Source organism: Pinus tabuliformis, chromosome J (genome assembly GCF_031772625.1).
Source record: "Pinus tabuliformis cultivar Carrire ecotype Pingquan chromosome J, CPIR1, whole genome shotgun sequence".
In the NCBI taxonomy this organism is placed as follows: Eukaryota; Viridiplantae; Streptophyta; class Pinopsida; order Pinales; family Pinaceae; genus Pinus; species Pinus tabuliformis.
In genome coordinates this window covers 630266187-630281429 of record NC_142295.1, presented here as the reverse complement: position 1 = coordinate 630281429, position 15243 = coordinate 630266187, and the positions used below count along the sequence as shown (strand labels likewise).

At 35.6% G+C, this 15243-nt stretch overlaps 1 protein-coding gene across 3 annotated transcripts in view; it reads right to left on the bottom strand.

The window, feature by feature from the left end:
• The window catches only part of LOC149228524 (putative MYST-like histone acetyltransferase 1), a 273250-nt gene that overhangs the window by 150620 nt on the left and 107387 nt on the right, over window positions 1–15243 (bottom strand). For all 3 annotated transcript variants that reach the window (XM_089378252.1, XM_089378253.1, XM_089378251.1), the window contains 2 exons: window positions 14888–15016; window positions 14547–14640 (listed from right to left, as the gene is read on the bottom strand). In XM_089378252.1, the coding sequence (XP_089234378.1) occupies window positions 14547–14640; window positions 14888–15016 (223 nt within the window). The remainder of the gene's footprint in view (window positions 1–14546; window positions 14641–14887; window positions 15017–15243) is intronic.

Here is a 15243-nt window from a genome sequence, read left to right as displayed (position 1 = left end):
TTTACAGTGTTCTAGATCGAGTCTATGTAAAAGTGATTTGAGAATAATCCTAACTATTTGGTTAGATTATTTTATTACAAATTGTCTGGTCTGCTGGATTATATTTGTGTTGCAGAAATGGATAGTCAGTAAGAGTCTATTATAGATGGGTTTTCCCCCTTATGATGTAAAAAATATGAAAATTATGATGTAAAGTGTCTTGAGGGTTGGAAAAATAATTTATCCCCTCATAGGTTAATTAAATAAATTTTCTACCCAAAAAATTAATTAAAATCCTAAACCAGAAATTTAATTAATTCTAAGTCCTAGGTAAATTCAAATTATCCGAAAGCAAAATTCGTCGGTCCTTGAAAATTAAATTTTAAGAGGTCCAGGGACTAAGGTAAATTAATTATTTTGATAAATTTTAAGTCTTTGATCCCTGGGATTAAGTCAAAGTCAAAATTTTGGGAAAATTAATTCAAAAATTTAAATTTTTGAATTAATTAAAACGCATTTAATTGAAAAATTCGAATTTCCTCAAGAATTTAATTTTTCGACGAATGAGATTAAAAGAAATTTTAATCCTCATCAACAGTCGAAATTGCTTTGACGAGGATCACTCGAACTAGTTGTTGGAGGATTTATCTTTAAATAGGAAGTCATTTGCCAGTCGAATGATTCGACATTTGAATCATGTGCTTAGCAAGAAGCTCTTGTGTATTTTTTTGGATAATAAAGAAAGACTTTTTGGGTTAAGTTTTGTTGGTGTTACAATTCATGTGAATATTGTAAGATGTATTGTTTTTATGCATAATTTTTTCTAAAGCCATTCATGATAACTTCTAAAGAGTGAGTTGAGTATAAATATCTTGCTCAGTCGTTGGGGTTTGAATAATAGTCTGAATTCTGAACGTAATAGCAGGTACCTCTATTTGTCTGAGCTTTATTATTATTTTCTTGCTCTATTTTTTATGGATGGATCGTGTTTTGCAAGGAAATCTTGATGTTAGATCCTCGGGCGTTAGAGGAAGTTTTCAGTTGAACCAGCCAACTCCCGATCCGTGTTTTTCTAAGGAGCCTAGTAACATTAATCCCGAGCTTATCATAAGATTTTTTGCTAGTGATGCACGAAGGGTTTCGAGTTAACACCTCCTTAAAATTTAAAAATTTAATTTTTTTTGTGCGATATAATGACAGATCTGGCTAATTAGAGCCTACAGTTTGTAAATATTGTATTTATTGTATTTTTCTAACTTTTGGGGTTTGGAATGTTTTATTTTGTATTTTTTTTTTTTTTTGGGGGGGGGGGGGGGGTTAGCATACTTGTAAATTTTATTTTATTTTATTGTATATAATTTTATTTTATTTTATTTTATTTATTTATTTTAGTTTTATTGAATAGACTTATCAATTTTGTAAATATTTAAATAGATACACATTTAACAACTTGTACATAGTCCATTAGAAATTCTATTTGTTCATTTTCTTATTTTTATTTTTTTCATTTTTTTTTAATATTTTGTGGGATCCTTAACACCTTTTAAGAAGAAAAAAATTTGATTTACAAATTTCTTTTTGGGTGGCTTAATTAAACTTTGCAATTCGTTTGTTTTTATGAGATGGGCCACAAATATTTGTAATCTTCTAGAAAAGCTAGGCTTCAAATATTATAAAGATAAATTCCTAGAAGCCATAAATTAATTCAACGGCATCAAATTTTTGAAAGTATCTCCATGGTTGCAGTTTCATAAGTGCATTTTTGCCTTTTCCATTATATATACAGTCGTTGGGGTTTTTCTTTTCTTAAATTCATTCTTGCAGGTATCATTTCAGAGGAGGAACCGAATAGATAACGAGGGCTTTCTTCTTGCCCAGCCTCACGTTAAGGGTGTTTTTACTGTCAAGCAGTCTTTCTTCAAGAGCTGCAAGCCTCCAGGGCTCTTCTGACCACACGGCATACCTGATTTCACATTAATTTGCATTTTTGTGACACAAAAAATTGTTCAGGGCTTTATTCCTTGCAGCTACAGGCCTCACCTACCTTCTCTCTGTATTTTTCAGATCTAGGGTTTATAAACTCGAATTTGTGGTTGATCTAATTGTTTTCCTGCAGAGATAAGCAATAAAATTTTGCTTGAGGCCCAAAACCTTTAAGGGTTTGATTTTACTTGCAAATTCATATGCTAACCCATTCAGATTTCTTTTTCTTTAAAAAAGGAGGGTTTTCATCATTTTGGGACAAAGTCATTTAGCCTTTTTCCTACTAATTTTGTGGCAGCTGCAAGGGTTTTCAAAATGATATCTTGTGCATTTTTATGCCTCATTTAACGGTGTTAATATCAGGTATTTAAAGAAAATCTTGCCACCGTTGCTAAGCTGCAAATCTTCTGATCTGAATGCTCTATCCTTTAGCAAATTCTTGGCATTTATCGAGGCCTTTGAGAGGCACTTCTTTTTTTTTTTTTTAAAGCCTCTAGACCTGGTGCGAAAGTCATATTGCAAGAGGGTTTCAAGCAAATTTTGTTTCTCTTTGTTTAACTTAAATTTTGAGGCCTTTCTCTCTCAAAACCGTAAGCATCAGAGAACATCTTTCCAGATTTTAATTTATTAGGGAAGCCGCAAAGTAGTGAGCCTAAAATTTAAACCTTTTTTGACCCTTGATCAAATTGCAGTCAAAATCGAATTACTCATAAAATTTCATTGATTGTTTCAAGGCCTTAAAGGTTTGTTTCTTTTGCCATTACTCACTGTGAATGTCATAAAACTAACCAGATCTGAAGCATGCGCTATATTGTCATAATCATACTTAAAAGTCAACAACAATAAGCCTAAAACAATTAGGAATTCACCATACATTGATTACAGAGGTTGCTGAGTATTTTGTCCTGAAATCTTGCTTGACTGTGAATTCATTAGAGCACTGACATTTCTCTCATAGAAGTCTAATATGAAATTTTGAAAATCTGATTTTGCTCTACACTGAAATCTATGGTGGCATCTCTAAAAATCGGTGACTCTGTTCCTAGTTGGTTCTTGTACATCTTTCTTGCATGTTTGGGACTGTTCTTATAGCTGAAGCAAATCTGATTTGAATTCTAAGATCTGGTGCATTTTCTGAAGCATTGATATTGTTGGAAGATCATTGGCAAAGCAGAGAAATAATTGCATAACTCTTGCATAGCTAAATTGTATCATTGAATGGTTAAGTGTATTTGGTAATCTTATCTTATTGGAAGACTCATTTCATTAATAGATTCCTTGTGCCTAATGAGTGACTAAAATTGGAACTTTAAAACTTATGTGGTTCTCTAAACAGAAATGTAAGTATTGCTTGAAGAATTCTAGCAGGAGGAATTGGTAATCTTGCATTCCTAAAAGTGCTTTAAAGTTGCTTCCAATTGTTGTGGTTAAAGTATAGCTTGTTGCTATTGCAAGTGGTTAAACTATGCCTAATTGAATGATATTGTGTCTTGTGGAGCATTGAATATCTTGTAGTGATTTTGTTGAACATTGAGGTAATTGGAGGAACCTTGTTAGCTAGTCTCTCATTTTGCATTACATCCTTGGTAGCAATTAGAATTGTGAGCTTAATTCCTAAATCGTATCTTACTTGGTTATAAGTTGAATCATCTTGTTGTGAACCTAATCATCACATTGTGTTTTGAACTTCTAATTGCAAATCATTGGCGATTTGAAAGTAGTTGCAATCTTGTTCTCTTGCTCATATTTCTAATTGTTAAGCTAATTTCCCTAAGCAACACTTGTTATCTTGTGACTTGATAATCCATTTATTCTGCAAGATTAATTTTTCTGAGCATTGTAGTTGAAGGCACTGGTCTTGTAACTCTCAATAGTCTAATTGAATAGCCTAAGCATTGCTCAATTGATCGCTCTTGTATTTAATTTAAGTTGAGTTAATAAGATAATTATAAGTGCATCTCCTAGAACTTGTTGGTTTCCAACAAGTTTCCCTTCATCATCCACCCTTTCACCCTCTAGGGACTACCCCCCTTAGCTTGCTAGGAGATAGCTAAAACGGAGTGGGCAGGAATTAGAGTGACAGCCCCTGCACTGAGCGTTGTGGCCCTTAGTGTACACTTCGGGTGACAACACACCCCATAACATCATATCATCATTAGCAATTATATAGAGAGAACAATGCAGCAGAACAGTAAGAAACAATAGAATAAAAGCATACACAATAGAGACACCAGGATTTAGGTCAAAGACCAAGGCAAAACACCAAAAGGGGGAAAACCCAACCAAATTCTTCTTAAATATTCATCAAATGCTCAACTGAGATACAATGTACAAATATCATGAGACAAATATCTCATCATCAATCACATTAGACCACCTATGGTCAATCCTAGATCATATTGGATCCTCATAAGATGCAGTAGACATACCTCTCAAGGGGGTATTCACTAGCACTCCTAACCTTGTCACAAGAATTTTTGTCAACACTTGGTCATAGACATCATTGTCATACACATCACTGTCATATACATTGTCACATGTCATAGAGGCATTGTCACACATCTTTGTCATAGAGGTACTGTCACAACTGTCATAGAGGCACTATCACAACTGTCATATGGATCAAGGGACTTTGATATATATAAGTACCTCTATCATATATCACTATCACAACCATACTGTCATGACGCCATTGTCATACATCATTTCCATAAACACAAGCACCGCTAGGATATATTACAAGTAGCACTAATATAATTAATCGTCATAAGAGTCACTGGACAAATGTCTCTTTTATTCATCACTGTCATAGGTACAAATGTCATAGGTATAAGAGTTATTGAACAAGGATCATTGTTAACACATCTCTAAACAAGGACTCTGCCATATATCATTAACATAAAGAATACTTCCATATATCACAGTCACAAGGACAATGCCATATAAGTTTGTCCAAATGCGTAGCATCCATCAACCTTTACAGACAAATACATACCTTTAAGATGTCCAACCAGTTGAAGAATGTAACTAGGTTCAGTCTTCATAAATTGTATTTGAGTCGCAATGAAATGTATTTAGCAAAAGAAAGAAAAAGAACATTTTATTATTATTAATATCACTTATTAAAGCATGGATTCCATGCTTGGGTCATCATGTTTTACAATGTTGTGAAAATCGTGATCGGGATTAAATCGGCGCGGGGAACAAATCGGAAAAAATCGGAATTATCGGGAAAAAATCGGAAAAAATAGGGAAAAAAACGTTTGGTACAAAAATATTCATTTTTTTCATTTTTTCCAATTTTTTTAATATCTGAACCATATACAACATAAAATAAATAGATTGACACATAAATATGATAAAAAAAAAAAAAAAAAACTAATATATAAGATGTTTAATATCATTTCTAGCGCTAAAATCACACATAACATTGAATCATGTCCTGAATAGTAAGTCCTGACTCCTAAGTCCCAACTCAGCCTCAAAATATCAACAAAAAATATGATAATGTATCACATCATGTCATAATGTCATATATAATAAAATGAAAGTCTAATCCTATTGATTTCCTCTGCCCCTCTTGCGAGAAAATGCCACAGCTTTCACTTTCCCTCTAGATGTAGATGCTGGTGCCCGTGCTGGTGGAAATGGCAGTGGAGTCTAATGTGCTCTAGAAGCTGAAGAACTAGAAGTAGGAGCTATAGGAGGTAGGCCACGTCTTCTACTAGTGGCAGTGGTAGCTCGGGCAAGCAGTGTCACCTCCTCCTCCTGTTCCTCCTCCTCCTCCTCCCCCTCCACTACATCCTGCACTAACCAATCATCAGCAGAACCCATGAGAAGCCTCTCGGCCTCAACCCTCCATGCAACAATGGTTTCAATCCCATCCAATGAGATGGCATCCACATCAGGTGTCTTCTCAAGTTGCCTCACCCACAATCGAAGATTGTAGTAGACGTAGACCATGTCATTAAGTCACTGGGACTCCAACCTGTACAAAGATCATGAAATAATAATTAATAATTATAAAAAAATATTGTTTAATGAATTCAAAAATTTATTTGGAAATTTGCAATATTTTAAATGTTTAAGTGTTAACCTGTTGCGCTTCTTGCTGTGTATTTTTCAAATACACTCCAGTTGCGCTCACATATTGAGGAGCTGCATGTTTGGCTGAGGATGCGAATGGCAAGATTTTGCAAAAGGGGTACCTTGCCACCATACATTTTCCACCATGCATCTACAACAAAATTACAAATAAAATTTTAAATAAACATAAGAAAAAAATGGAATTTGAAGAGACAATGAAATTTGAAACAAAGTTACAAACTAAAAAATACCTGGCATTTCAATCGTCCTATCAGTGATAGCCATCTCAAAGCCGAATGTGCCACCTGCCATCCTATATGTCTCGATTTGTTTAGAGATCTCTATACGTTGCTCTGGAGATCGCACCATCTTCTGGACACAGGATAAGAATCCATCCATGATCTCAGCATCAAAATCAAACCCACATGCATAAGAAAATGCCGGGTTCAGGAAAAGCCCAGCAACATGAATGGGACAATGGAGTGTGTTGTTCCATCGCTCATCAATCACTCCCCATAAAAGGAGTTGTTTCTGAAACCCATCATCTCTCTTATCATCATAGTAGGCCCAAATGGCTTCTTTGGCCCTATCCATGGCTTCATAAAAATAGCCCATTGCGGGCTTCTCACCATCAACCAACCGAAGAACCTTTACCAAAGGTTCAGTAACGGCGCACACCTCCTGCACTCCCGCCTAGAAGTCTTCCTGGTATGAAACTAGTCTGCATACGGCCTCTCCTTCTAGTTTGCGGCTCATTGGCAAAACCCGCCACTCCTCTAAAAGAAACATTCTCTTTACATCCCACATAGAAATCAAGAGGGATTGAAGAGATATGAAACTGGTGGGAAACCATGTAATGGCGGGGCGCACCAACTCTTTGTTGTTGATGAATCAACAATATCTTTGACAAAGGGAATTTTCCCTATGTCCTCTAACATCAAATCAATACAATGGGCAGCACAAGGTGTCCAAAATAAAGTAGGATGCCTGTCCATAAGCATCCTACCAGCAGCAACATAATTTGCAACATTGTCCGTTATGACTTGGACAACATGTTGTTCAGCCACCTCCAAAATAAACACATCCAGCAAATCACATAAAGTTCTTGCATCTTTGATTTGTGCAGATACATCAACAGATTTGATAAACATAGTCCCCTTGGGACAACTAACCAAGAAGTTTATAAGGGTTCTCCCCTCTTGGTCAATCCAACCATCTGACATAACAGTGCATCCTGTTTGTGCCCATGATGCTCTAAAATCCTCCAATCTTTGGGTGCAGTCACACTTTTCATTTTGAAGAATTTGGCCTCTGAAATCATGATAAGAAGGGATTTTGTACCCCGAGCCAACACTGGCAATAGCATCAACAATAGGTTGGAAAAATGGATTATTCCTTACAATGCTGAAAGGAATATCACTCAAGAGGAGAAATTTTGCCATCAACTTGTCAACTTGTTCTTTCTCAGTTCTTTTTAGCATTGAAGTGATAGATGGCTGTGAACCAGGTGTGGTTCGAGGAACAAAAAATGATGATGTAGCTACCGGATTGGCTGATGCTGCAGTAGAACCAGTGCCACTTGGCCCACTTCCTTCAATTGACCTTTTTAGTTGCCTTTTGAGTTCTTCTTTGGCCTCTCTATTCTGCTCCAAAGTTTCCAATGCTCTCATGGCTCTTTGGATAAGTTCATCAGTTGTATTTGTACAAGGCTCCACATCATGTCCAGGGATTTGTGCAAAGTGAAACTTCAACCTGTACACCCCCCCGGACATCTCCTTTCCACACAACTTGCAACTCAAGTTTTGTCTATCATTTGGAGCATCAGGTACAGCATATTCCCAGAAAGGATCCAATTTCCTTGGCATGTTTGTTTTTGAACTTTGAAGTTGCAAACTTGAAGTCTTGAATGGTGTTTTGGTGCAGTTGTGAACCTATGGGAAAATAAGAATTAGGATTACAATTTAGCATTTACAAAATTACAAGTTACAAATTTACAAATTACAATTTAGTATTTTAATTTTTAATTTTTACATTGATGATTATATCATTGTACAATGAAAATCCAAGTTACCCGTAACCCAACCTAAAACAACCATTCCAAAGTTCAAAGTTTCAAACAAAAATTACCCAACCATTCCAAACCCAAATTACCCAACCAAATGGCAAAATGCCAAAAACAATGAAAAAAACATAAACAATGTTTAAAAAAAATGAAAACAAAAAAAAAAAAAAAAATTGGTTCCCATAGTCATACCAAGTTACCCAACCCAAAACAATGAAGAAATACAAAAAAAAAAATTAAAAAAATTAAAACAAAAGAAAAATGGTGCCCATACCAAGTTTCCCAACCAAAAACAATGAAAAACATACAAAAGCAATGTTTTTACACAATGAAAACAAAAAAAAATTAATCCTCATACCGTTTCTATGGAGAAATCGGTGGTCTCCTCTTGATTTTCTCCTCTAAGCACTTAGATTTGGCTAAAAACCCTCTTCAGCTTGGTCTCCAAGAGCTTCTCCTCCCTCCGCGTGCGACTATCCAAATGAGCGCATGAAAAACCCAAAAAAAAAGTTATAAAACCTTGTTGTCGCGACCCCCGACGATTTTTTCATTTTTATCGCGATTTTTTCAGTAAAAATCGGCAAAAAAATACCAGCAATCTTTTCGTTTATTTATCGCGATTTAATCGGCAAAGGGAAAAAATCGTGATTTTTTCATTTTATCGCGATTTTCACAACACTGTGTTTTAGGTCAAAGTCCCCATTGCGGAGTTCTAGGATTTATACTGAGTCATTAGAGTCATTGTCCATTTAAAGAGACCCTTCTTGGGCTTTTGAATCATGTAAAAAGATTTATTATTGAGCCAAATAGGTCATTTGTCACATCCACACCAAGTCGGCCTCAAACAAGGTAATTCGACCTCACCAGAAGAGTATATATACAAGCAGTTTGAATTTATTTGGAGCAATCTCACTCACTCAAGTTCGATATCCAAGAAGAAGAACTGAAAAAGTGAGAAGTTACAAAAGGAGGAGGAGATTTGCTAGAAGAAGGAAGATCGAAGTTTTAGTGTTTGTCTCTCTCACACTCGTGTGGATTTACTGGGCTAACTGTTGGGTCGAAGTTGTTGTTGAACTAACTGCTAGGTCGAAGTTGTTGCTAGACTAACTATTGGGTCGAAGTTGTTGTTGGGCTAACTGTTGGGTCAAAGTTGTTAATTGTTGGGTTGAAGTTGTTGCTGGGCTACTGCTAGGTCGAAGTTCTACTAGATCGAAGTTTTGTTGCTGCTACAAGTTGTTGTTACTAGGTCGAAGTTATTGTTGAAAGAGTTATCATCTACAGAAAGAAGAAAGGGTTGAATTGGCATGGAGGAAGTTTGTGTATAAGTCAAGACTCTTGGATCATCTCGTGAAATTATTAAAGAAGAGTTGTTGACTAGGTTTTCCCCTAGATAGGGGTTTTTCCCTTGTTGTCCGCCTACATCTGGTGTCTATGATCTTTGTGCTATTTTAGTAATTGCTTAATGAGCTAAAAGATAAAAAAGGAACATACGAAAAAGATAAAAATATCACAAGTAATTATCTATACAAAGAAAATATCTTTGCCGTTTTGATTTTCTAACATGGTATTAGAGCTAACGTGAAGAAGGAGGAAAAAAGCAGCTCAAATATCATTGCATTGCATTCAACAAGCTTTTCCCTTTTATCCATTAATCTACATAACAATGAGTAATGCCCTACTATTCACAAGTTGCTAGGGTTTTGAACCAAATTAAGGGAATATCACGAGGGTGCTTAGATGGTCAAGCAAGGGTGTTCCATATTAACCATCAAGATTCAAATCCCATGGATACACATTTTGAAGAAGAGTGAAACAAATTAAGAATACCCAAGGAAGCAATAGAAGAGAGGTGTTCACCTTAGAGACAATTTAAACTTCTAGAAATATTCGAGAAAGCCCAAAATACTTAAAAGAAAGAGATGGTCCAAGAAAACTCTAATTCCACAATCACAAGAGAACTTGAGTGACACCACTACCCAACAGTGTTTGGACTGGCTATAAAATTCAGAGAGTAAGGTTCACCCCTACTCTAATACCATCTTAAGATTCACAAGTGAAAAAAAGGAAACGAATGGAACCAAAACAAACACAAACTTTGCAATAACTCAATCACAAGCACGCTATAGAGAAAACCTAGTGAACTAGATGTTGGAGAACGTAACTAGATTTGGTCTTCATAATGACCTTTATAAACATGACATTGTATATTTTATATAGAAAGAAAAAAAATTATTTGAGCATGAAAATGTTGGAGAACGTAACTAGATTTGGACTTCATAATGACCTTTGTAAACATGACATTGTATATTTTACATAAAAAGAGAAAAAGAACTTTATTTATTCAAGCATGGGTTTCATGCTCAAAGTCTTTGTCAAAGCATGTTCTTCATGCTTCTAGGGTTTGTTGAGTCAAAGAAGAATTTATGTCATGTATTATAGTCCCAATTTGACTTGTTGTAACAAAAGAAAAATATTGTTTGTGAGTCTAATAAGTCAATTTATCCTCCAAGACCAAGTCGGCCCTACAAAGTAGAAATCAGCCCAAAGGAAGCCTATTCGACCCCTCAAGAAGACTACAAATAAGAAGGAACTTCAACTCATTTGGCACATAAAGCACATCAAGTTCGACTTGCAATCAAAGAAGAAGAAAAGCAAGTGTGAAGGACAAGAAGGCAAGGGGAAAGACCTAGCGAAGGAAGGAAAGTCGAAATCTGACCTAATTATGTCCACACATGCAAGAATCTAGGGTTTGTTTTTGGGCTAATTGCATGTCGAAGTTGCAGATCTAAGGTGGAGGCCTAGACCTATTTGGAGTAGACTTTGAAGAGGTTCAATCTTTATTGACCTTGGCAGATTTCATCTTGCTTGAAGGAGATCTTGTTGAAGGGTTGACTCGGTGCTTGGGGGCAATTTTGACTTTGGTCTTTAGGTCTTGGAAGTCTCATTTTGAATTGAGTTTATAAGAAGAGAAGTATTCTTTATGGGTTTTCCCCTTTGAGGGGTTTTTCCCTAGCTTGGAGCCTATATCTTGTGTACTTTGTCTATTTGTGATCTTCAGTCTTTTGGTAATTGCTTGATGAGCAAGAAATAAAATAATAAAAGGCCAACTAACATCACAAGTAATTATCAAGTAAGGAAAGTCAACTATAATCTACAAGAACCTTGATTTTCCAACACTAGATGAGATCAAATACTTTTGTTAATGTCCAATAAAAAACCACAAAAGTAGGCCAACAAGACTCTACTGAGTACCATAGTGTTGATAAAATATGCCTCTTGTTGGAAGTGTAACTAGTTTCGGTCTTGATAATTGTTATTGTACTCATTTCAATATGTATCTTATGTAACAAACAAAAGAAGAAAATAAAAGTTATTATTTTAAAGCATGGGTTCCATGCTCATTATTGATGGTCTTCTAGGTAAAAGCAAGTTCTTCATGCTTCTAGAGTTTGTTAGGTCATACGGTTTATTGCCATGAGTCAAGAGAGTCAACATCATGATTATAAGACCCTTCTAGGCAAAATGTATCTTGTAAAAGAATTTATTTTGAGTCTAGAAAGTCCAAGAAACCTCCAAAAGTACAAGTCGGCCCTGGCAGCTACAAGTCGAACTAAAGAAGGGAATTCGACCCCTGTGAAAGGCTATATAAATAAGCAAATTCGACCTCATTTGTCACTCACTCTCTCACAAGTTCAATCTCTCAAGAAAAGGTTCGATCTACAGCTGGGAAGCAAGAAGAAAAGAAGAGTGAAGATCTAAAAGGCAAGTAGAAGGAAGAATATTTGTTTTTGGGCTATATCTCTCTCACACATGCGAAATCTAGGGTTTTTATAGCTCCAATAAAGGCCGAAAATGCAGGTCTGAATGGTTGTCGTATCAAGTTGTTGGAAGAGAAAATACTCTGTTTTGACCTCGTTGACCTTGGGAGGAGCGGTCTTGCTCAAGAAGAATCTCTTGAAGAGTTGAATTAGGGTTTTTGCAATAACTACAGGGTCGAAGTTACAAGGCCGAAGATGCAAGTCTAAATTGCAAGGTCGAAACTGGGGACGAAGTTGACGCTAGATGTTGGTTGAAGAAAGATTGTACCTTGTTGATTTGAACTTACCGAAAGAACTTCTTAGAGGGTTGACTTGGTACTTGGAGGAGGACTTGGTCTAGGGTTTGGGTCTTGATTGCCTCATTTGGAGAAAATTCTATAAGAAGAGAAGAGATTTTTAGGGTTTTCCCCTTGGAGGTGTTTTTCCCTAGCTTGGAGCCTAATTTTTGTGTCTATTGTTTTTACTATTTTGCTCTTAATAATTGTTTTATGAAGAAGAATTAATAAAGAGAAAACAAGAAGATAAATAAAGATCACAAGCAATTATTAAGGATAAGGAAAATCTGAACTAATATCTACCATACTGCATTTTCCAACACCTCCTATATAAAGCAAGATGTCTAACGTAAATATCAAAGTTGCCAGGAAACACAAGTTTGGCTACGAGTACAAGTATGGGGACGAGTATGCCACTTTTTGAAACAAGGTGTGTGGGTTCATCGAGGATATATATTTTATTTTATATATATATCAAATTTGAATTATGAAATTCAAATTATGAATTTCAATTTTGAAATCTTCCAATTTACTACAAGAAAATAAAACATTGAACATTCATATTGAAATTTCAAAATTAATATCAAATAGAGAGATATGAATTGTGATAATAGATATATATTATATGTCCAGGACTCCATTGTCATACAAAATTCAAAATTTGCCTTAAGGCATTTCCACACATGAAATAGAAAATTCCAAAAAAAAAGTGAAACTGGACAATGAACAAGTCTCAAGATAACTAATTTGGCTTCCTCAAGCCATGTCATCACTCATCAACACCCATGTCATCATAATCAACATCACTAAGTTCATCAGTGAGCAGGATCTCTAGGGAGGGATCACTCTCATCTGGAGGCTCCTGCTCATCCATAGCAACTGGAGGTAGCTCAATAAGACTATTTGGTTATATCTCCACGTCCACACATGCAACATCATTTGTGTATTGGTCCCATCTCTTGAAAGGACCCTCCTTGTACCCTGGGTCTTTCTGAGATATGAGCCAAAGTGTGCTATGAATGTAGACTAACTAAGTAACTTTGTCACTGACTAAATAGACTAACTAACTAACTAACTATGTGACTGACTATATAAGCATACCCTTCGCGTACCCGTTTTCTAGGAACCACAGACCCTTTTATGGGGTACCAAGTACCCATCACAAAGAAAGAGCCCATTTTTAATTTTCATAGTAGTGGGTTCTCCATACCCGAACTGTGTTCAGAAAGGTGCATTTGAGAAGAACTCGGAAAGGTTTCCGATGCTTCAGTGCGCGAATTGGGCATGGTACGAGAACAGATTAGGAATAAAGATGTACAAGGAGAGTGGATCTAGTGTCTGAAATAATACAAATAATGCAAGTGTATCCAAGTTTGCTATAGATGGGAGCACATTCACACACACAGAGACACGCACACAAAATGCCAAAAACAATTACACTACAAAAGAAGAGATACTCAAAACAACAGAGCACAAGAGTTAGGTGTCCTTAGCCATATATTAGTTTATTAAGAAAGGACAAGAAGATCACAAGATGATAGAATACAAATGAGAATTGTGTTGTATTTACACACAGCTCAAATAGCATGCTGGCCCCAAAAGCAGTTAATGAACCTATGTGTACCAGTTTCACTACATCACCTTCAACTACTCCCTAGTATTATAATAAATGACAATAAACAATTGAAGGATGGCCATAGCCATGACTACAAATACATTAACAATATATATAACTGCAGCGTAGCCACAGGTTTAGACTACACCCCTAATTTTAACAGTTAGTTTACTAGGAAGTTTGGTTCATTGGGAAGTAGATATATTTGGTATCCATGGTTTTGTAACCATTCTACATGGAAGATGTGGTATGTTTTCCGGCTCATTACTCTTTCTTGATTTTGGTGAGATGTAATGTAACATCTAAAGGCTCCAAAAATAATTCTATAATATGGACTTTCATAGATTATTGGATGACTTTATATGTTGTAACCAAGGTTTAGGACAAGATACTTAGCAAACACATTTTATCTTTTGATATCAGTGCTCAGTGTCTCTTCTAGTCATGTACTTCATATTTTACTTGAAATCTTAGACTTGGTTTTGCCGCAAAAAGATAAATGCAACTAACCCACTAAAATACAAAAGCAAAAGAACATTTATTTCAATGGTGAGTAAGTCAAATATAAACAAAAAACTGCAGATAAAAAACAAAGATAAAAGTAGGCTTTTGTTGGATTGTTCAAAAGATAAAAGCAGTTCAGCCATTGCTGAAAACAGGAGAAAAGCTGATATGCAATAGACACTGTCAAGGCTCCCAGAAGGGAAGTTTCACTACAGAATAAATACCAAGTGTTATGAGAAATCGCCCATAGCCTTTTCGCTGAAATGGTGGAAGAGTCAAAATACATGCCAAATTGTAAGATTCTACGGAATATTTTTCCTGCAAAGCGAAATGACAATCACCAAAACTTATGGAATATGTATAAATTCAAATGAAAAACCATATTAAATTCAACATGAAAATCTACCAAAAACAATATGAAACAAAATCCAAATAAGGATTCATGCATTTAATGACTCCAAATTAAAACCCACCTTCAGCTAAGGACATCAAAATCAAAGGGCAAAGAGATTTCCGACTATGTTTTTTCATAATTTCAAAAGCGTATTTGGCATATCTAAGGTACCTTGGAAAAGTATCCAACTATTTGATGTCCATAATTATCCAGCTCTGTTAATATGTAAAACAGGAAAGAGTCTACATCATAGTAAAGCGTCTTGTGGTCAAGGAAAAGTTTTGCAAGAAGGCATAGATTCTGCAAAAGCACAGCAAAGCAACTAGGTCAGCTTGATAATTTCCCCGTCTTCTCAGTCTTTTGAAAAATCCAATAAGAAAACTCACACTGTACAAGTTTTCACCAAAAAACTGAAAATTCTTAACCCAAAAAAGGCCAGCTTATTCTCTGAGAACCAATGCCCACAACTATAGCAATCATATGTCAGTATAGGATAGGGTATAATTATGTAAGCACAGAATATAAAC